The sequence below is a fragment of the Aphelocoma coerulescens genome, chromosome 27 (assembly GCF_041296385.1).
Source record: "Aphelocoma coerulescens isolate FSJ_1873_10779 chromosome 27, UR_Acoe_1.0, whole genome shotgun sequence".
NCBI lineage: Eukaryota > Metazoa > Chordata > Aves > Passeriformes > Corvidae > Aphelocoma > Aphelocoma coerulescens.
In genome coordinates this window covers 4,490,769-4,513,394 of record NC_091040.1, presented here as the reverse complement: position 1 = coordinate 4,513,394, position 22,626 = coordinate 4,490,769, and the positions used below count along the sequence as shown (strand labels likewise).

Here is a 22,626-nt window from a genome sequence, read left to right as displayed (position 1 = left end):
AACAGTGAGGCCTCAATCAAAGGACATCACTGAGAGGATCATGAATGCATAGCATCATTTCTGATGTCCCAGTCTCAACAATTGCAGGCAGTGGGGAGTCTGCTTGTCCCAGAAACATCACCCTCTTCAGCCATGGGAGTACAATATTGAGACACTGCTTCATGCAGAGGAGCTCTTGGTGCCCACAGAATCCCTAGGAAGAACCACTAGAGAGCTTTAAGGTTTCATGTAATTATTGCTCAGGTATTTGAAGCCATCCTCAAGCATGAAGGAATTGTCAAATGCCTCTCAAGGAGAATATTTGGCCATTCATATCACTGTGGCGGTAAAGAAGTTTTAGCTACACTTGATCAGAATTACCTCCCCTTCCTAACAAGGACTCCCATCAGGCTCACTGCAAAAGAAATTTGGAGAGACAGAAATGGGAGCTTGAGTGCCACCAAAGAGGTTCAGTCCAAGAAACATCAGGAGAAGTACAACGGGGAGTGCTTGGTCAGTGCCTGGGAAAGAGAAGAGGAAAGCTTCGAGAATAAAACTTATTTCAACAAAAAAGGAAGAGCACAACATTTCTGTCCATCCTTCCTCCCCCCATTTTTCCCTGCTCCAATGTGAGCCCATCTGTTGTGGGTGGAGAGGGAGCTTCAGACAGTTTATTAAATAAGCCTGGCCCCTGAGTCACGAGGTGCCGAGAAGAGCCCCTTGCTCTCTAAACCCCTTCTCAGAGAGAGGAGTCCGGGGGTGCCTGGATCTTATCTCAAAAAAAGATATTATGCTGTAAGATTTGGAAAGAAATGCTCCAAAAAATACAAGCATCTAAAGTCCTTGGTAGATCTACTTCGTATCTTTGGCAAGTTGAACAGATGGAGCTAGTTATGGTCATTTCCATAATGTTATTACCTGGAGATCTTAACTGCAGTGTTTCACATTCTCCCTGGACCTCTTTGAACCCCCCAGGGCACCTTCCCAAAGGATTCTTCCTGGCAGGTCCCTGAGGCAACAAAAATCTGCATTTATAGAGTTCAGGGTTGCAATTTTGCCCTCTGCTCTGCACAGCCACTGCACACCACAGACAGGAGAGCTACCCCAGCTTTCTCCAAAATCCCAGTAAGGTCCCAGGTCTGCAGGTGTGCACAAACTTTATGATGTCTGTCATACATAAAATCCCTATTAGTGCTTGGTCTTTGCATATTAAGTGCTTTAATTAATTTTGAGTTAAATATTTTTAAATTGAATGTTAAAATTAACCCATCAGCCCAGGTACACAAATCAAGTTTTATTATTTTGGTTTTCACTCGTTCCAAGCTGTTCATTTGTGCCCTTCCCAGTAAAAATCCCCAGTTAAAAGTTCCCCAGTTAAAATCCCTTTTCAAACATTTATCACTTGTACACCATAAGAGCTATCTTTCCTATGTTTACTGTATACTTTTACAAGTGTTTTAAGATGTGTTGGATGTATTTTTTTATGTTTTACTTGTACCTTGGTTTCAAGGCAGACTTTAAAAACCCCAGTTGCAACAAACAGCCCAGCCCCCATAGCCATACCCCCGTAAGCTCCATGACTCTTATCTCAACTAATATCACCCCTCTGACAAGGAGGAGCCATTGGTGGACAGAGATAATCTGTCAAAGGGAAAACACCAATCACCTTAAACCAAAGGGGCGGACTGTGGGCGGAGCAAAAGCTATAAAAGGGAGCAAAAGAAAGACACACCCTCTCATTTCCCCTTCCCCTCCAGCTTGCTAAGTTCAGTGCTGGAGAAACCTATTCCTTTTCAGGGGCCTTTAGAAATATATATATCTCTTTTTGACCAGCCTAGCACTGCAAGTTTTTTCTCTACCTGAGGTTCAGAGCTGCCTAAGCCTGAAGCTCCTGAATCCCTGCGCTCCTGGGGCATACCTCCTGAGCCACTAGGATCCCAAATTTTTATATTTTGTTAATTTTTGCAATTTTTCAATTTTTCTGTTTTAATAAATTGTTTTAATTTCTACAAAGAGTTGTCTCATTCCTCACAATGTCCTGATCATGTTTTGCCTCAGGCTTCTGTCTTACACGTGTCTGGAGTCAAGTGGGGAAGGCAAGTCAGTGGGTCAGAGAGTCAAGGTCAGGATGAGGCCTCATGACGGTATTCAAGGTCCAACAATATCCAGTGGACGCCAGGAGTGTTCGTAGAGGAAAGGAAGGTCCCAAGTCAAGCTGGGAAGTCACACATATGTCAGAGTCCAAATATATGTCAGAGATTGGTGAGCTCCATGGCCAGATACAGGCACAGATGTTCGGGGCCAAGTATTAGAATTTTAGCTTGAGAGCTCCTCCTGTGCAAACAGAAGTTGGACCTGGCTGAAGCCTCCTGGCAGCACCATCTGCCAAAGTTCCCAGCAAGGCCACTAAAGGGAAGGGAGCAGCACTCAGCTATGCCATGTGGGTTGATCCAACTGTCCTACATCTCACAGCAGAGCAACACCTCAAGATGAGCTCCTTCAGTCCAAGACCCGTTTGCTGGGAGGTCTCAGCCCTGCTCAGCTGGTCAGCACCAGGCTGCTGAGCTGTAGAAGTGCATCTGGCATTGGCCCGGACAGGAGGAGCCTGTGTCCCATCCCAGTCACCAGCAACATTACACCAGAAGGGCATCCACTGAATGATAACAACCTGCAGAAGTGGACAGGCTTCCTTGGTCTTTCTCCCTTTCCATGAAACAAGAAATGGAGAGTGCAGGAGGCCAAAGCTGATTTCAGTGCTCTGCCAGGTTGAAGCCATGGCCATTCAGCTGTAGATTCCAGACCAAGTGCCATTCCTGATGTCAAAGGGAACGTGTTTCTCTCTGACATCATGAACACACCAGGGCAGAGTCCCATTGCTCCAACCTGCACATGCCCTCAGGAGGGTCACCCAAGCACAGAATGACACGCGTGTGCTCAAACACACCTGCGTGGAATAATGCAACGATCTGTATGCTCACACAGAGTCAGCAAAGACAGAAAGAACAAACAGAAAAGATGGGCAGTTCTGGGAACTCTGCTGAGGAGACACTAGGGACAAGTGTGGCAGAAAATTACTTTGGTATCCTGGAGAAGGATCAGGCCCCAGACAACTCCTGGTATTCCCAGAGGACCCACAGAGAGTGCACAGAAAGAGGATGAGCTAAATGAGGCCAACACAATTTTTCTATGAGCACTGTCAGAGTAGCAACAGGCTCCAACCCTCCCAGCAGATGCAGACCTGTGTGCAACAGCGAGTGACCATCACGGAGAGATGGGAAAAGCAAGAGGAAATGATGGGTCATGTCCCCTCACATGACAGTCTTAGGGCAAGTGGGCAAGAAGCACGAGAGTGATGCCCATTTCCTGACAATTTAGACAAAAACAAACCCACAGGAATGACACACGTGAACACACTTGTCCACAGAGGATGCTGCCAGCCAATGATCTGAGCATAATAACTGCACTCAGCATTGTTTTTACCCCGGAAATACTTGAATCTCACATCCTAGCACCTACAGAAATGACCCTTCACATAGGAACGCACATGGCAGAAGCCAGGAAATGAAAAGGCCGCAATGCAGGAAACCAGGACACAGCCCCTGCCATTAGCTGGGATGGTGCACATTTGCCATGAGCTGGTCACAAAATTATTACTTCCACCAAGGTGCTACTGGGCCTGAGGCAGTGCAGGACTGCTATAAAAGGCAGCCCAAGTCTCTGCTCTCGCATCCACTTCTCTCACCTCCTCCTCCTCCTCAGGAATCAGGTGAGTGGGAAGCCTCCAATCCTTCTCCTCCTGCTTCCAGCCCAGCTCTTTCCTGGCTGGAGGTCTCAGCTGATCGGGGCTGTGGAGCCCAGGGCTGGGAGCTGCTTCTGCTGGGAGAAGGCAGGGGCGAGGAGGTCTTGTGCAGAGAGAGGCTGGGACTTGGCTGAGGTGGCTCCTGGGCTTTGAGGTGGGCAGTGCAGTGTGGGCCAGGAGGTGCCTTGGCTGCAGGGTGCTTGGGGCAGTGCTGCTTCTCAAGCGTCCTAACATTCTGCTTCTCCCTGCCCTCTGTGCCAGGTGCACCTGTGACCCCGAGCCATGTCCTGCTGCCAGCCCTGCAACCCTTGCTGCCAGCCCTGCGGCCCCACCCCGCTGGCCAACAGCTGCAATGAGTGCTGTGTCAGGCAGTGCCAGAGCTCCACCGTCGTCATTGAACCCTCCCCAGTTGTGGTGACCCTGCCCGGGCCCATCCTCAGCTCCTTCCCACAGAACACCGTGGTGGGATCCTCCACCTCTGCTGCCGTTGGCAGCATCCTCAGCTGTGACGGAGTGCCCATCAACTCTGGCGGCTTTGACCTCTCCTGCATCACCAACTGCTATGGTGGCAGCAGATGTCGTCCCTGCTAAATCTGCTGGCAACCTCCTCAGGCAAGAACCTCCAAGACCTCAGAACATAGTTCTGTCCAGGAGATAGAGTTTTGGGATATTTTCTTTACAGCTTCATGGCATTGTTCCCTTCTACTTTTCTCTCTCTTTTCTTCACTCTCCGTATCTCCCCAGGCCAGCCTAGTGGAGATGTATTTTCCTCCATCTCTCTTTAGGACAGGCAGTTGGACAACCTGCAGAACCTCCACTGCCTCTTAGTGGCTGCTCCTGGTGCTCTCTTTAAGCTACCTCCTTTTCTTCTTTCGACTCATTAAATTCATTGCACAACCAAGCCTTGGCCTCCAAGTTCTCTTTTTTTTCATGGAAATTCTTCCAGTCTGCTCAGGAAAAAAGGTGGAGAAGCAGAGGGTGGGAGTCCCTGCAGTGAATTTTATTTTGTGCCCTTTTCCCTTGGAGCTGAGGAAAACGTACCTGGATACTGCACAGCCAATGGCCATCAGGAACACCGAGGCTCCAGAGGGTAGCAGGAGTGGGTTGGTGTGTGAATTGATATGTGCAAGTCACCAAACCGCAGCTGAAATGCAAAGAGTCTATTTATTTCATTACCTCATTAACTGAAAGGTCCCATCACCAGGCTACAGAGACACATGAAATGGCAACAGTGGCACCGTTAGGCTCAGTCCAATCCTGGCAGGTCACTGCCTGTCCCGATATCTCAAGGGGCCTCATGCACATGCAGTTCATCGCAATGCTGTGCTTTTGTGACCTCTGAGCTTTTTGATCTCTCTGTCTCTCAGCAGGAGGCTCAAGACTGTCTGTGAGAGATGCCCTCTTAAGGTTCTGATAGCTTTTCTATTATCCCTCAAGCGACAGAGGGTAATCAGCAGTAAATATGTGAAGTTTCTCATGTGGATATTCTCAGCCTCCCCCGCTACAAGGTCACTTTGTGAAATCTATCATCTTCCTCTCCAAATCTTCCAGTTTTAACCTTTTCCTCCCAACAGCTGGGAAACAGCAATGTGTGGCAACAGCCCACAACCTCATCTCTACCTTCTCCTCCTCTCCATTACCCAGTCCAGGGTCCACACACATCTCATAGAGTCCCTCAGCTCATGCAGCGCCCAGCTCTCTCATAAGATGCAGCACTGAGGTATTTCAAAAGTTAGGATTGGTATCAGCCATACTCAGCATATGCAGTGGTAAATGACTTTTGCTTGAGTATGTGCAGATGACTTACTGCTTCACTGTTAATTCACATTTCTCCCATGTACGGGTAGATGTAATCTGTCCATCAGTGTCTTCCTGACTGAAGCGTTTGACCAAACCCATGCCCAAGGGGGACTGCAAGACAGACAAAGGAAGATGGACCCTGGTGAAGACAGGGCCTGCCATAGACAGCCCACAGATCATAGAGTCATCAAATGGTTTAGGTTAGACAATCTTGTCCCATCCAGCTGCTGTGGGCAAGGACACCTTCCACTAGACCAGGCTGCTCAAAGCCCCACTGTCACCAAAAACCTGGAAATAAAATCTCCAACCAATTTCCTGGGTGAGAAAGCTGACATTACTTTATTAGCAGAGCTGGATGCATGGGGATGTCTCCTCAAAGCATGCTCAGTAACCCAACAGACCAGGTTGTATGCTGAAAACAAATACATATTCATCATGCATATATGTTAATTATTTCCATAGACTTGTTTTGATATGGTTCCAGATCTTCCGATTAATCTTTTCTCCATGAGACTATCTCAAGTAAGTGGTCAGGTCATAAGGTACTTCTCTTATCATTTGTCACTCTGACACACAATCCTTGTTCTCAAAACTAAGATGCTGGCTAATACATGATATAAGGAAGGTGATATGAGGAAGCATTAGGCCACATTGATCTCTGGTATTTGTACTAAGCACTGTCTGCTACAAAACTAAGCATTAACCATGAATATAGGGATCATACAGTATGTGCTAAAGTCAAAAGAATTTTCCAACATCTTCCCCCATTGCTGCAAAGACTTCTTGAAGAAATACAACTTGTTTAGTAACAAATGCTCCCTTTGAGAATTTAATATAATTTCTTTAAAGTCTCCTATCCAGTTATTCTATTAACTGAGTCTGCACAGCAGGAAGCACTGAATTAAACAAGTGATTAAGGTCATGAGTACTACATCGCATTACAATAAGTACAACAGATTGTTTTAACCATCCTAAGCTGAGGAGTATCGGGCCACAGAAGCAGCCAAGAGAAATCTAGTCCCTCTCTCTCTGTAGCACTCGTGCCTGGTTTCTTTAGTTATTTCTTTCTTTTCCATTAGTCAGGAGTTATTGGAAAGACTGAACACATCCCTTTAAATTCTTCACATCCGTGATTATGTCTCAACAAGAAGTAGTCAATTGCTGCTTGATTTTCAAGGGCAGCTTCTCTGACTTGTGTCATTTCTGTCCTCAGACCTGTTAATGCTTGTGAAGTGTAATTTACATCTTTAACTAAAGCACATGTGTTTCTCTTTATGGTGTGATAGTTCACAGCTACCCCAGCTCCAGGTGTTCAAAGGGCAGCAGCAACCAGGTCACTCTCACTAGATAGAGTAACTAGAGGATCACAATCCTCTGTCAACTGATAAGCTGAGCAGTTTTCTCTTTTGTGCTTCACATCCTCTTGGTGAAATAGTAGAGGAGTTAATCTACCAATCACACAGGGCACTTGAGAAATACTGGCCAGAACATGAGTAGGCCAGTCAGCCACACAGCAAAACCCATCCTATAGGTAACTTAGTGTGCTCCCAGGCATAAGAAATTTGTTTGGTGGCTATTGCATTTTCAGGGAGGCTGTAGCTGTGTTAGATGTTAACACTTAGAGGAGCAATTGACAAATACTACACATTGCTTTTCTCTGCACAGCCTGATTGTGGCAGATGTTATCCCAACTTGTGAATCACCTCAGCCCTGCGTGTCAGGACAGCAGCTGGGCCCTGCCAGGTGCTGGAGGACTGTAGGAAGTACAGGTGTCATAAAGGGTGTCATGTCTTTGCCCATGTCTGCTGCTCATGGAGTGGGTAATGGAGAGGAGGAGAAGGAATGAATGAGGTTGTGGGCTGTTCCTCTCACAGTGAAGATTGTTTCCCATATTCACTGCTGCCACTCTTTGCATCCAGGATCTCCCTGATGGCCATTGGAGTAGCCAGGGATGTCTTCATCAGCTCCAAGGGAAAGGACACAAAGTAAAATCCACTACAGGGACTCCCACGCACAGGTTCTCCACCTTTTTCCCTGAGCAGACTGGAAGCGTTGCCACAGAACAAAGGATGACTTGGAGGCTCAGGTTTGGATGAACAACCTTAATGAGTCTAAGGAAGAAAAGAAGGTGGCTCACAGAGGGCATCAGGGGCAGCCCCTAACATGCAGTGGAGCTCCAGCAGGGTGTCCATCTGCCCCTCCTGCTAAGGGACAGAGGGCAACACATCCCAACTAGACTGGCCTGGGGAGACACAGACAGCAGGTGGTAAGAAGGAGCAGAGTGGAAGAAGGAAAGAACATCGAAAGCTCCGTCATGTCCCCTCACGTGGCAGTTCTTAGGCATTTGAGCAAGAAGCAACAGAGTGATGCCCATTTCCTGACAACTTTGCCACAAACAACCTAATCAGAAATGACCCAAGTAAACATCACCTGCCCACAAGAGATGCCGCTGGCACCTGATCAGAGCCTTCTTCCTGTGCTGACGTTTTCTGCCTCAGAAATCACTGAGCCTCTCATCACACCAATTACTGAAGTAGGCCTTCATATAGGAAAGCACGTGGCAGAAGCCAGGAAATGAAAAGGCAGCAGGAAACCAGGACACAGCCCCATTATTAGCTGGGATGGATTGCATTTGCCATGAGCTGGTCACAAAATTATTACTTCCACCAAGGTGCTACTGGGCCTGAGGCAGTGCAGGACTGCTATAAAAGGCAGCCCAAGTCTCTGCTCTCGCATCCACTTCTCTCACCTCCTCCTCAGGAATCAGGTGAGTGGGAAGCCTCCAATCCTTCTCCTCCTGCTTCCAGCCCAGCTCTTTCCTGGCTGGAGGTCTCAGCTGATCGGGGCTGTCAGAGCCCAGGGCTGGGAGCTGCTTCTGCTGGGAGAAGGCAAGGGGGAGAAGATCTTGTGCAGAGAGAGGCTGGGACTTGGCTGAGGTGGCTCCTGGGCTTTGAGGTGGGCAGTGCAGTGTGGGCCAGGAGGTGCCTTGGCTGCAGGGTGCTTGGGGCAGTGCTGCTTCTCAAGCGTCCTAACATTCTGCTTCTCCCTGCCCTCTGTGCCAGGTGCACCTGGGACCCCGAGCCATGTCCTGCTGCCAGCCCTGCAACCCTTGCTGCCAGCCCTGCGGCCCCACCCCGCTGGCCAACAGCTGCAATGAGTGCTGTGTCAGGCAGTGCCAGAGCTCCACCGTCGTCATTGAACCCTCCCCAGTGGTGGTGACCCTGCCCGGGCCCATCCTCAGCTCCTTCCCACAGAACACCGTGGTGGGATCCTCCACCTCCGCTGCCGTTGGCAGCATCCTCAGCTGTGATGGAGTGCCCATCAACTCTGGCGGCTTTGACATCTCCTGCATCACCAACTGCTATGGTGGCAACAGATGTCGTCCCTGCTAAATCTGCTGGCAACCTCCTCAGGCAAGAACCTCCAAGACCTCAGAACCTCGTTCTGGGCAGGAGATAGAGCTTTGGGACATTGTAATTAGAGTTTCAAGCCATTGTCCCCTTCTTCTCCTCTCTCCTCTTTATCTCTTTCTTTTGCTGCCTGTGTCTCCCCAGACCAACCCGGGAGCACCTGTTGCCCTTCCTCCCTCTTTAGGGTGGGCAGATGGACACCTTGCAGGAGCTCCACTTCATCTTAGTGCCTCTTCCCGGTGCCCTCTGTGAGCCACCTCCTTTTCTTCTTCAGACTCAATAAAGGTGTTTTGCAACCAAGCCATGGTCTCTGAATCCTCCTTCTTTCCACGGCGATTCTTCCAGTCTACTCAAGGAAAAAGCTGAAGAAAGCATGTTGGGACTCCCTGTAGTGAATTTTACTTCATGGCTTTTCTTTTGGAGCTGTCAAAAATCTTCCGACTGCTCTAAAGAGAATGGTCTTCAGGGAGACCCTGGCTTCGAAGGGTGGAAGCAAATAGGGACGGGAAACAAGTCCTGGGAACAGCCCACATCCTCACCTCTGCCTTCTCCTCCCCTCCATTGCCTGGTCTACAGTCCGTGGTCAGCACAGATGGTCAAAGACAAATGAGCTATGCACCCCATACACTCCTTCATTACCTGGCAAGGCCCAGCTGCCTTCCAGACATGCAAGGCTGAGGTGAATCACAAGTTGGTATCAATATCTGCCATATTCAGGCTACACAGTGCAGTCCCCATTCCTCTGAACTGAACACCCCCGTGGGCTACTGCCTGGCTGGGCTCTTGGTCTTTCTTGGGCAGAGGCTTCTCCATTTTTGGGTTGTCTTTGCAGCTTTTTCCCTTGTCTCTGAGAGATTGTAGGTAGCAGTTTTGAGCTGCCTGGAGGTGAATCCCACAGGTGCTGCCTGTCACAGCAGGCGGCCCTGCTCCATCAAGCTGGTCCACATGGATCAGCCCCCACTCCAGGATAGAAGAATACAGAAACAGAGACTCTTTCTCTTCCATGGCAGCTTTTGCTGAAGGTGGGATCTCAGCTTTGAAGGCGGTTGCTTTGGGTTTATAACTGTAGCCACTTGTAAAGACTGCATTTCCCAATTACAAAACTGTTTTGAAATGAACTTTGAAAACTTTGCAAGCAGCAAAAAAGCAAGCACGTTCCTGGAGTCAGACCACCCTGTGCTGGTGTGGACAGACCTGTCCTTTCCCCTCTACCACAGCCACAGTGCAGAGCACAGCAGCAGCACCAGGGGAGCCCCATGAATGGCAGGGGGAAGTGGCAGCAATGCAGACCCCACATGAGCTGGCAACTCTTCATCTGCCACTAAAACTGCTCCATAGGCTCCTGCCTTTCCCAGTAAGGTTTACAATTATCTTGTCCCTTTTGTTCCCAGAACCACATGGTCACCCAGAGGGCACCATCTTGGAAGGAAAGAGTGTGATGTCGTCTTCTCCTTGTCCTTCAAGCCATGCATGCCAGGCACCACCTTGGGAAGGATATTTCTGGCATTTTGTGTCTCTCTTTGTTCCAATGGGTTTTGTGAGGTTCAGCAATTTTGTATCTAGCAGTAATTTACTGTTATTTTTTGCCTGTTGCTGTTCCATTCGTTAGTAAACTGTTATTTTTTCACTTAAATCTACTCGTGTTTTGTTCTTTATTGATGGAAAGGGATTGGTTAGAATTAAGGGAAGATTACTCATTTTAGAGTGCTCAGCTCTTTAAATTATCTTAAACCAAGACAACCCCCATTAGTGAAATTTTCCAAACATTCTCCGTTCCATTTTCTTTGGCACAATTACTAATTTTCCCTTGTAACATAACCAATTCTGTTGCAGAGTGAGATAATATTATTGTGGACTCTGCCTCCTGATAAGTGAATTTTGTCTTTACAAGCAGGCAGAGCTTCGGGTGAAGGGAAGTGAAGGAAAGTTGTTTTGCATCCAATCCTTGGCCTCTAAGTCCTCCTTTGCTCTCTAGCAAATCTTCCAGTCTGCTCAGGGAGAATAGGTGGAGGAAGCAGAGGATGAGATTCCCTGCAGTGGAGTTTTCTTCCTGCCCTTTTCCTTGGAGATGACAGAGTCATCCCTGGCTACTCAGCAGCTAAAGGCCATCAGAGAGACATTGACTTTGCTGACTCAAATCCCTCTGCTGGGAAATGGAGAGAAGTGACATCATACTGAGGGAGTCCTGCCTCCCTCTCTGCCTCCTCGATTTTTACCAGTGGACAGAGTTTAGGGTGCAGGGAGGGTTTAGCTTTGCTTCATTAAACTCACAAGGGCTGAGGATTGTGACATCATGTTCAAGGTGGCCCACCTTTTTTCCTCAGGGCTGAAAATCTCTAGTTCATTCTCCACACCTCCCCCAGCAGCGTTAATTTGCAACTCCAAAGCTCATTGGCACTGGACAGGTTTGTTTAACTGGTTTTTCAGATTTTGGGCTAGCTTCTTCTGGGCATTCTGTTCTCTGTCTTCCCTGAGGTGGGCTATTGCTTCAGCCTCCAAAGCAGTTCCCAACTGAATCAGGTCTTTCTGTTGCTGCTCCACAACATTTTCCCTTTGAGTTCAACCTCCACCCATATGGATACTAGACCTTTTCCCTTGCTGGGTTTTTTCCCCTGTCTTTTGCCAAAGTTCAGGTTTTCTCTGCAACTGCCTGCAGATTTTGCCAGTTTTTCTCAGCCCACATACCTCTTTACCAGGCTGGACAAGCTTTGTATGTTTTTAGTAATTCTATTAGTGGAGAACAGGTCAGATCACTTTTTACCCAGGATTCCATGATTTTTTTTGCTGGAGAATATCAGTTTCAAGGAAAAATTAATTTCTCCTTTTTTCTGCAATGAGCAGTTATGTCCGTATAAAATACCTCTTCATCACCTCACAAGTAGTCTGCTTGCTGTGCCAATTAAAATGTAAGGCCCCCAAAATCTCGTTCAGTGTGACACTGAAAAGGGCTTTGGCTTTTCATGTACTCTGAGTTAGACACAAGGGAGAAATACCAAGAAGATATCCTCAAGAGGTCACAAAAACAAAAAAAAAAAACCTGTACTGGCAACTTTAGAAAATCAAAGAACTTTGGCAAAAGGTTTCAAGCAGCATCCAATCAATACATAATACTTATCAAAGCGTTAACTTAATCCATTCAATTTAACAGATTCTAAGACAGTCCAATTATAAGTTACTCAAAATTCTGAGAAGGGGAATTAGAAGAAGAAGGGGAAAGAGAGAAAGACAGAAAAGAAATAGAAAAGAACAAACACAACTACCATTCCTGGTTCCAAAAGTGTTCAGCTTACACAAATTCCGAGAAGAGGTAGTGTTGGAGATGATACAAGTTTAAAATTTTTTTGTAATTTTAGTCAGTCTTGTTCACCTTTTCCCCGAGGGAAGGGAATTGAAGTTTCTTTTCAAAGGGCTGTTTCATCACTCAGGGTGAGCTTAACATGTCAACAGACTGGGAGTAGCACAGAAGATACACAAAAGATAACAACCATCAATGGCCATTAACGAACCATCAACTCCAAACATCACCCCTGGCATGGTTAAAGACATCTGGTCCAGAAAAGACTGATAAGAGAACCAAGGAATGAGGACCAAATTAGCATTGGAGGTGAAGAAATCTGTAACCAGTAGGAAACCAAATACTAAGAACTGTGTTACTTGGGACTAATGAACATTGAACCAATGAATTTCTATGGGTTTTGACTGTATAAGTATGTGAAAAATCTAGTAAAATTCATGTGTCATGGAATGATTCTCTTTGCACACCTGGGCTATATGTGGATGAAATTATTTCTGTTGCACATCCTGGCCAGAACAACATCCTGGCCAGAATGAAGTAATGCCTTGATTCTCTAAAAATGTTGTTGGAGGTTTTTGTTTTTCCCGCAGTTCTGGTGCCAGTAGGGTCAAGGTATATGCTTACCTTGTGTCTCAGGTTAAATACCCTTTGACTTTTCTGGGTCCTGGTGGGATGTCCAGCCATCTGGCCACTCTGGGGCTAGATTGGGGTGCAGGAGTGGGGTGTGGAGCATTGCCTCTGGTTTTCCAGGGATTAGTGGCCACTGAAGGGTTGGGATACAGGTCCAGGGAATGGGGTGTATGGAGGAGGACAACGCCTCACCAGAGCAGAGCCCAAGCTGCCCCTTCCTCCACACAAAAGCATGTGAAATATTTCAAGCCAGCAGTCCTTCCAGTCTCTCACTTATGGGGCTTCGAACACCCTGGTCTAGGTAAAGGCACCTGTGGTTTTGGCAGCTGGGTGGGATTACATGATCCGTATGATCCATTCTAACCCAAACCGTTCTATGACTCCATCATCTGTGGGCTGTCTCTGGCAGACCAAAAGGTTCATCATCCTTTGCCTGATACTCTTGGGCACTGGTTTGGTCAAAATGATGGTCAGATAACATCCATCCATATGTGGAAGAAATGTGAATTTATAGTGGAGCCATAAATCATTTGCACAAATTCAACCAAACATCGTTTACCACTGCGTACCCTGAGTATGGCTGATACCAATCCTAACTTGTCAGTTGTCTCAGCCTCATGTGTCTGGACAGCAGCTTTGCCTGCCTGTGCTGAGGGAGTGCATTTCATCTTCCTGTGCTCCTGTGTGCAAGCCATGGAATCTAGACCAAGTAAGGGAGTGGAGGAAAAGGAAGAGATGAGGTTAAGGGCTGTTCCCAGGAATTGTTTTTTCCCTTCCCCATTCCTGCCACCCTAGCTAGTCTCCCTGATGGCTTTTGGCTGTAGAGCAACCAGGGATGACTTTATCAGCCCCAAGGGAAAATGCACAAAAGAAAATCCACTACAGGGAATCCCAGCATTTGCTTCCTTCAGCTATTTTCCCTGAGCAGACTGGAAGAGTTGTTACACAATGAAGGAGGACTCAGAGGCCCATACATGGATGCAAAACAGCTTTATTGAGTGCAGAGAAAAAAAATACTCAGAGTGGCTCAGAGAGGGCACCAGGAGCAGCCACTAAGTTGCAGTAGGGATGTCCCTCTGCCTGGCCTGCAGAGGGAGGGCAGGGCAACAGGTCTCCACTAGAGTGGATGGAGGAGACATGGACAGCAAAAGAAAGAGCAAAAGAAGAGAGGAGAAGAAGGGGACAATGACGTGAAACTCTAAATACAATGTCCCAAAGCTCTATCTCCTGCCCAGAACCAGGTTCTGAGGTCTTGGAAGTTCTTGCCCAAGGAGGTTGCCAGCAGATTTAGCAGGGACGACATCTGCTGCCACCATAGCGGTTGGTGATGCAGGAGAGGTCAAAGCCGCCAGAGTTGATGGGCACTCCGTCACAGCTGAGGATGCTGCCAACAGCAGCAGAGGTGGAGGATCCCACCACGGTGTTCTGTGGGAAGGAGCTGAGGATGGGCCCGGGCAGGGTCACCACAACTGGGGAGGGTTCAATGACGACGGTGGAGCTCTGGCACTGCCTGACACAGCACTCATTGCAGCTGTTGGCCAGCGGGGTGGGGCCGCAGGGCTGGCAGCAAGGGTTGCAGGACATGGCTCGGGGTCACAGGTGCACCTGGCACAGAGGGCAGGGAGAAGCAGAATGTTAGGACGCTTGAGAAGCAGCACTGCCCCAAGCACCCAACAGCCAAGGCACCTCCTGGCCCACACTGCACTGCCCACCTCAAAGCCCAGGAGCCACCTCAGCCAAGTCCCAGCCTCTCTCTGTACAAGACCGTCACTCCCTTCCCCTTTCCCCAGAGATGCAGCTCCCAGCCCTGGGCTAAGACAGCCACTATCAACTGAGACCTCCAAGCAGGAAAGAGCTTGCTGTAAGCAGGAAGAGGAGATGAAGTTTAACACGCACCTGATTCCTGAGGAGGAGGTGAGAGAAGTGAATGAGGGAGCAGAGACTTGGGCTGCCTTTTATAGCAGTCCTGCACTGCCTCAGGCCCAGTAGCACCTTGGTGGAAGTAATAATTTTGTGACCAGCTCATGGCAAATGCAAGCTATCCCAGCTAATGGCAGGGGCTGTGTCCTGTTTTCCTGCACTGTTGCCTTTTCATTTTCTAGTGCATTCCACGTGCTTTCCTCTAAGCAAACTTCTGTAAGTGTCAAGATGAGAGGTTCAAGAACTTCAGGACAGAAAGACGTCAGCACAGGCACAATGCTCAGATCAAGGGCTAGTGGCATCCCCTGTGGGCAGGTGATGTAAACCTGTGTCATGCCTGCAGATTTGTTTACGGCAAAGTTGTCAGAAAAGGGGCACCATTCTTCTGCTTCTCACCTGCATGCCCAAGGTCTCCATTATTTGGGCTCATGACAGAGCTTCAGGTTGCTATTTCCTTCCTCCACTTTTCTCTTTCTGTTGTTGTCTTTATCTGCCCAGGCCAGTCTAGTGGGGACATGTTGCCCTCCCTCCTTCCACAGGAGAGGCTGATGGATACCCTGCAGGATCTCCACTGCATCCTGGTGGCTGCCACTGATACTCCCTGTGGGAACTGTTCCAGTCTTCTCAGGGAAAAAGATAGAGGAAGAAGAGGGTGGGAGTCCCTGCAGTGGATTTTACTTTGTGCCCTTTCCCTTGGAGCTGATGACGACATCCCCTGGTACTCTACAGCCAACAGCATTCAGACCACTGATCCAAAATATATTGGCAGTGGCGATAGAGAACAACAGTGCCTGGGAACAGCCCACAGCTTCATCTCTTCCTTCTCCTCTGCTCGGTTACCGGGTGTCCATGGCCAGCACACAGGCACAGATATGTATCTCATACCTCCTTTAGCGCATGGCAGGGCCCAGCTGCCACTGTTTCATTCAGTTCTCAGATATTTCACAAGTTGGAATTGGTATCAAGCATGCTCCAGCTATGCAATGGAGTCCCTGTTCCTGTGAAACCAAGACCTCCAAAAGGTGCTCTTGGCTTTGGTCATGTGTCCATCTTTCCTGTGTAAATGCCTTGTGGTTTATAATGCCAAAATTCAGGGATGCTTTTCAGTTTTAGGTGAAAATTCCTTCTTAGACCTTTGCCTTCAGCCTTGCATAATGATCTACTCCGTGTCATCCCCCAGGTATCCATGGTCTCCTGCATGCAGAAAAGGATCTGTTCAAGGCACTGATACCTAAATTGGCAGGAATAAACTTCCTAACACAATTTGAAGCATTAGAAAGCAGGCATTCTTTATCTGCACAGGACACACAGATGATATCTCCTTATTCTGTGTGTATCATGAGGTATTACAACAAGGTATTTATCCATCATAATCATTCATATTCATTAAAATGTGCTTCTTATCTAATTCATAAAGATCACTTTCCTAGAACTAATTTGCATGCATCCACCTCCTACTGGAAGTCCTTTTATGATCCTGGAGAGTCATAAAAACATGTTTCTGATGGTCATATTCACTGAATTCTTTGATATTAAATGTGACTTTTCCTTGAATTTTTTCTTTGGGCATGCACTGTTGCTTCTTTCTTACATGACTTGCAAATAACCCATGACTTGCAAAAAACACTGTAGTTCTTTTCATCTGATTCTCCACTGGTTGCAGCCATGTTTATCATCCTGTGTTCATATCTTTACATCATTTTATCTTTTTTTGCCATTTAATCTAAGCTCTATTCATCAACTTCAGGAGAACTGAAAATTTCTTATTCTCTATGTTATTTATCAGCACTGCTGGGCTCAGAATAAAAACTCAGGTATAATGTCCCCTAGAGCCTGTGAGGTTCCACACGTGCTCCTCCTGCCCTCAGTTCAGGGCAGAGACATGATCTTTCTCCATGTTACTGGTCCCTGTGCATATCTTGCTATGTCCAGAAACCAAGGCTTCACCTGCCCCTGCTGAGACCCAAGCACTGGTCTCAGTTGCCAGCACCCAAATCATCCCCAGTTCCTCTTCATGGTCAGCCCCTCTGTGTGGGTCCTTGTGCTGAGAAAGTCTCAGTGCTCTTGGTCGATCCCATTTGTGATGAGGTCCTCCCCAAGCGTCCTGTTCTCCAGGGAGAAACGGCCACACTCCTTCAGTCTTCCCTCATAGCACAGGTTCCCCAGCTCTCTGCTTTTCTTTGACACACGCAACAGGGTGAGAGCAGCTGCTCAAAGTCCCAACACCTGGCTCTGCACAGACACTCCAACAATCCCATCCTGTGCCTGAGAATGTTGTCCAAATGCTCCTTGAGCTCTGGCAGCCTTAGGGCTTGTGACCATTCCCTGGGAGCCTGTTCCGTGCCTTACCACCCTCTGAGGGAAGAGCCTTTTCCTAGCAGCCGACCTAAACCTCCCCTGACACAACTTCATGCCTTTGCCTTGAGTTCTGTCCCTAGTCGCCAGAGAGACGAGATCAGTGTCTGCCCCTCCACAAGTTGTAAATTGCGATAAGGTCTCCTGCCAGCCTCCCCTCATCCAGACTGAACAAACCAAGTGACCTCAGTGGCTCCTCATAAGGCTTCCCCTCCAGACCTTTCACCACCTTCTTGTCCCTCCTTTGGACACTCTCCAACAGCTTAACGTCTTCTTTTAAATTGTGATGCCCACAATTACAGCCAGGACTCAAGGTGAGGCCGCCCCAGTGCAGAGCAGAGTGGGACAGTCCCCTCCCTTGCTCGGCTGGTGATGCTGGGCCTGATGCCCCCCAGGACACTGTTGGCCCTCCTGGCTGCCAGGGCACTGCTGACTCATATCCAACTTGCCATCAACCAGGACCCCCAGGTCCCTTTCCATGGCACTGCTTTCCAGGCTCTTGTTGCCCAGTCTGCCTGTACATGCAGGGTTGAGCCATCCCAGGTGCAGAAATGGGCACTTGCCCTTGTGGAACTTCAAATGGTTGGTGATCTCTAATTTGATTGCCCATCTCTAATTTGATGAGGTCTCTTTGCAGAGCATCTTTGCCTTTGAGGGAGTTGACAGGTCCTCCCAGTTTTGTATCATGTGCGAACTTACTTAGTATTCGTTTGAGTCCTGCATCCAAGTTGCTCATGAAGATGTTGAAGAGGATTGACCCTAAAACTGAGGAACCTCATTGGAGACCAGTTGCCAGTCTGATGTCACAGCATCACTGTCACCCTTTGTGCCTGACCCAAGAGCCAGTTGCTCACGCATCACACAGTGTATTAATCCAGTTGTGTCCTGGACATTTTGTCCATAAGGATCCTCTGAGAGATGGTATCAAACACTTTAGAGAAATGCAAAAAAGATTGCATCAGTTAGCTACCCCTCATCAGCTAGGTGGGTTACCTTGTTGTAAAAGGAAGTTAGGTTTGACAAGCAGGACTTTCCTCTCATGAACTCACACAGGTTGTGACCAATGACTGCCTTGTTATTCAGGTGTTGTCAAGACATCCTAGAATAATCTTACCCCTAATTTGACCAAGGATTTTACTACAAGCCTAGACCATCACACGTGCGTGTGCTCACACGTCTTCATGGAGCAAACAAAAATCTTTACATTCAAATAAGGTCAGGAAATATCATTAACTGAGAACACTGTTGTGGACATGCAGCATGTCACCTCAGCAGAGTCCTTGGGCACATGGGAGAGAAGCACAAGAGTGGTGCCCATTTCCTGGCAACTTTGCCACAGACAAGACCACAGGAATAACACAGGTAAACATCACCTACCCACAGGGGATGCCAAAAATATTTAATCTGAGACTTCTGCCTATGCTGACGTCTTTCTGCCCTGGAAATCATTGATGCTCTCATCCTGGCACTTACAGAAGATCTTCACATAGGAAAGCATGCGGAATTAGCCAGGAAATGAAAAGGCCAAATTGCAGGAAAGCAGGACACAGCCCCTGCCATTAGCTGGGATGGTGCACATTTGCCATGAGCTGGTCACAAAATTATTACTTCCACCAAGGTGCTACTGGGCCTGAGGCAGTGCAGGACTGCTATAAAAGGCAGCCCAAGTCTCTGCTCTCACATCCACTTCTCTCACCTCCTCCTCCTCCTCAGGAATCAGGTGAGTGGGAAGCCTCCAATCCTTCTCCTCCTGCTTCCAGCCCAGCTCTTTCCTGGCTGGAGGTCTCAGCTGATCGGGGCTGTCAGAGCCCAGGGCTGGGAGCTGCTTCTGCTGGGAGAAGGCAGGGGGGAGAAGATCTTGTGCAGAGAGAGGCTGGGACTTGGCTGAGGTGGCTCCTGGGCTTTGAGGTGGGCAGTGCAGTGTGGGCCAGGAGGTGCCTTGGCTGCAGGGTGCTTGGGGCAGTGCTGCTTCTCAAGCGTCCTAACATTCTGCTTCTCCCTGCCCTCTGTGCCAGGTGCACCTGGGACCCCGAGCCATGTCCTGCAACCCTTGCTGCCAGCCCTGCAACCCTTGCTGCCAGCCCTGCGGCCCCACCCCGCTGGCCAACAGCTGCAATGAGTGCTGTGTCAGGCAGTGCCAGAGCTCCACCGTGGCCATCCAGCCCTCCCCAGTTGTGGTGACCCTGCCCGGGCCCATCCTCAGCTCCTTCCCACAGAACACCGTGGTGGGATCCTCCACCTCTGCTGCCGTTGGCAGCATCCTTAGCTGTGACGGAGTGCCCATCAACTCCGGCGGCTTTGACCTCTCCTGCATCACCAGCCGCTATGGTGGCAGCAGATGTCGTCCCTGCTAAATCTGCTGGCAACGTCTTTAGGCAAGAACTTCCAAGACCTCAGAACCTTGTTCTGGGCAGGAGATAGAGCTTTGGGACATTGTATTTAGTGCCTGAACCATTGTTCCCTTCTACTTTTTTTTTGTCTTTCCTTTGCTGTCCATGTCTCCCCAGGCCAGTCTAGGAGGGACGTATTGCCCTCCCCCCTCTCTTTAGGGCAGGTGGATGGTCACCCTGCAGGAGCTCCATTGCATCTTAGTGGCTGCTCCTGGTGCTCTCTGTGAGCCACCTCTATTTCTACCTTACATTCATTAAAGTTGTGCATCCAAGCCTTGGCGTTTAAGTCCTCCTTCTTTCCATGGCAACTCTTCCAGCCTTCTCAGAGTAGAAGGTGGAGGGACAGAGCGTGGGACTCCCTATCGTGGATTTTATTTTTGCCTTTTCCATTGGAGCTAATGAAGAACATCCCTGGCTACTTCACAGCCACTGGCAAACAGGGAAAAGATGGCTCCAAAGAGTTGCAGGAATGAGAAAGGGAAACAGCAATGTCTGGGAACAGTCCACAGCCTCATCTCCTCCTTCTCCTCCCTTCACTACCCGGTCTAGGGTCCATGAGCAGCACATGTGGTCAAAGGCAGATGAGATAGGTAGCTCATAGAATCCTTCAGCACCCGGCAGGACTCAATTAAGTTACGCAGATGTAGTGGTTTGGCCTAAAATACTCATTACTGTTTATCTTCTGTGAGATAAGAATTAGGAGAAATGCAAAGCAGGCACCAAACTTGAATGAATATAAAGAAGTTTATTAACAGACCTAAAAGAAGGAAAAAAAAAAATTATACCACCTTCAGAACTCTCCTCCTCCCCCCACCTTCCTCCCTTCTCCCACTGACAATGTAAAAAGACAACCCTTGAGATGTTCAGTCTGTTTACCACTTCCATAATAACCTTGTTCAGTCCATGTAGAAAGAGAAGTCTCTTCTTGCTCGTGCTATGAAAACATTATCACAACGAGACAGCCGCCCACTTCCAAATATTGTTCCGTCCATTTAGGAAGAGGAGTCTCTCTGCTCGCATGCGAGTCCCTTCCCCTGACTTGCAGCTTTTCCCGCAACTGCTTTCGAGGGTCCACTCTTGAAGTTTTTTGGGGTACAGTTTTAAGGTTGAGTCGTTCAGAAACAAAAAACAGAGGCCCTTCTCCTTCCCTGGGAGCAAAGGGTCTTCCTCATCTTCATTGTTAGGACTATGTCTGGGAGCATCTCTAAGAACTGAGGTTTTCTCCTTTCCCATTTGGAGCAAAAGTCCTCATCTGGTTCATCTCTCTCTGTCCAAACTTCTCATGAAATTACAGCTGCGGCAGCATCTGCCTATTGCTTACGAGTTGAACACTCCACCCCCCATATCTTCATGAAATTACAACGGGATACTCTGATATATCATAGCTTCACAACAGAATTTCAGCTATAAGCATCTCCTCTCTCTCTTCCCTCAGGTTTTCAGCTCTTCACAGCAATAAAAGGGTTAATCTCACCTCGGCCTTGCAGCTTTGCAGCTGGAATGTTGAATTTTTCTTATCGCAGTGGAGAGGGGGGAGAGCCGAGCCGCTCCGGCTGCCCACGGCAAGGCAGTGGGGGGGGTTCGACGGCTGGAACAGGTCCATCGACTCCAGGATGGCTGTGGCCCGGCCCGGCCTGGCCCAAGCAGGGCCTGGCCGGGCCCGCTGGCCCCCACACGGGGCCTGCAGCCACCTGTCCCAGCACTGGAAACGAGAGAGAGCTTGGGGGGGGGGGTCTGTCTATTCTTAAGTGTGGATCACAGAGGCGGTCACAACTTTAAGTGGCTTAAAGAATTGTCCATATTCAAACTGGCCAGCTGATAGGTTCTATCAGGTCCCAGAGGAAACTGTAAGCACCCCTTAGCAAGGACATCCCTTCCGGGACTATGCTTACTAACCTATGACAGCAGACCATGGGGTCCCACCCTTAAGGTGTAGAAAACACTCAAGGTTCATAAATGCTCACAGTCAAAAGGAATGGCAAAATTCAGAGAGTCTGAATAAAATCAGAAAATTTTATTAGTAAATTACACACTTGGTATGGAAATTAGTATGTTATAGTAGTCCCAGACCTACTATATAAACACATGGCAGTGTGTTTTGGATTAAGGGGCTTGGTGAAAGGGAAGAGAGAAATTAAAGAGGGAGAGATGAATTAATGAGGGAAAGAGAGAAAGAGAGAAAGAGAGAAAGAGAGAGAGAGAGAAAGAGAGAGAGAGAGAGAAAGAAAGAAAGAAAGAAAGAAAGAAAGAAAGAAAGAAAGAAAGAAAGAAAGAAAGAAAGAAAGAAAGAAAGAAAGAAAGAAAGAAAGAAAGAAAGAAAGAAAGAAAGAAAGAAAGAAAGAAAGAAAGAAAGAAAGAAAGAAAGAAAGAAAGAAAGAAAGAAAGAAAGAAAGAAAGAAAGAAAGAAAGAAAGAAAGAAAGAAAGAAAGAAAGAAAGAAAGAAAGAAAGAAAGAAAGAAAGAAAGAAAGAAAGAAAGAAAGAAAGAAAGAAAGAAAGAAAGAAAGAAGGAAAGAAAGAAGGAAAGAAGGAAAGAAGGAAAGAGAGAGAACCAGAGAGAAAAAGAAGTCCTGGTACCAGCATCAATCCAGTGAGTAAGATGTCAGTCCTGGTTGCAGCATCCATCCAGCTGTGCCAGTCCAGTCCACAGGATGTCCAAGGTTCTAAGGGCACTGCCCTGACTTGGGGGTGTACCTTTTCATGGATAGGTTTCTCTGCCCCAAAGATAGGTTTCTTGCTTTCTATGCAAATGAGTTCTCATGCAGTCTGTTCTTTCAGACCTTTCTGGAAATGGGTTGGAGGCTTCAGGGGTCTTTTGTGGCCTTGGTCCCCCCTTACAGTCCATGCCCACTTTGTGGCCTCATTCCTGCCCTTGTGCTGTCCCATGTTGTGCTTCTCTCCAGGAACTACAGCAAGGTTGTTTGTCCCAGAAAAGTGCTGTCCTACCTCTGTATGGCCCCTTTTCCAGCCACATCCTGTTTTTTCTCACAGCATCTTCAGGAACTCCTGAAGCACAGTTGTGCTCAAAATAACAACTCAGGCACACAACA

The 22,626-nt window shown here is 48.0% G+C and overlaps 1 protein-coding gene and 3 pseudogenes across 1 annotated transcript; 3 read left to right on the top strand and 1 right to left on the bottom strand.

Moving 5' to 3' along the window:
- The first annotated feature begins 3,609 nt into the window (after positions 1–3,609).
- LOC138099288 (feather keratin Cos1-2-like) lies at positions 3,610–4,369 on the top strand (annotated as a pseudogene).
- Positions 4,370–8,215: 3,846 nt separating this feature from the next.
- LOC138099279 (feather keratin Cos1-1/Cos1-3/Cos2-1-like) lies at positions 8,216–8,970 on the top strand (annotated as a pseudogene).
- A 5,230-nt stretch (positions 8,971–14,200) lies between these two features.
- LOC138099089 (feather keratin Cos1-1/Cos1-3/Cos2-1) lies at positions 14,201–14,497 on the bottom strand. Its single transcript, XM_068996152.1, has one exon. It carries the CDS (start codon positions 14,495–14,497, stop codon positions 14,201–14,203), a length of 297 nt encoding a protein of 98 aa, XP_068852253.1.
- Positions 14,498–18,772: 4,275 nt separating this feature from the next.
- LOC138099231 (feather keratin Cos1-2-like) lies at positions 18,773–19,542 on the top strand (annotated as a pseudogene).
- The last annotated feature ends 3,084 nt before the right edge of the window (positions 19,543–22,626 follow it).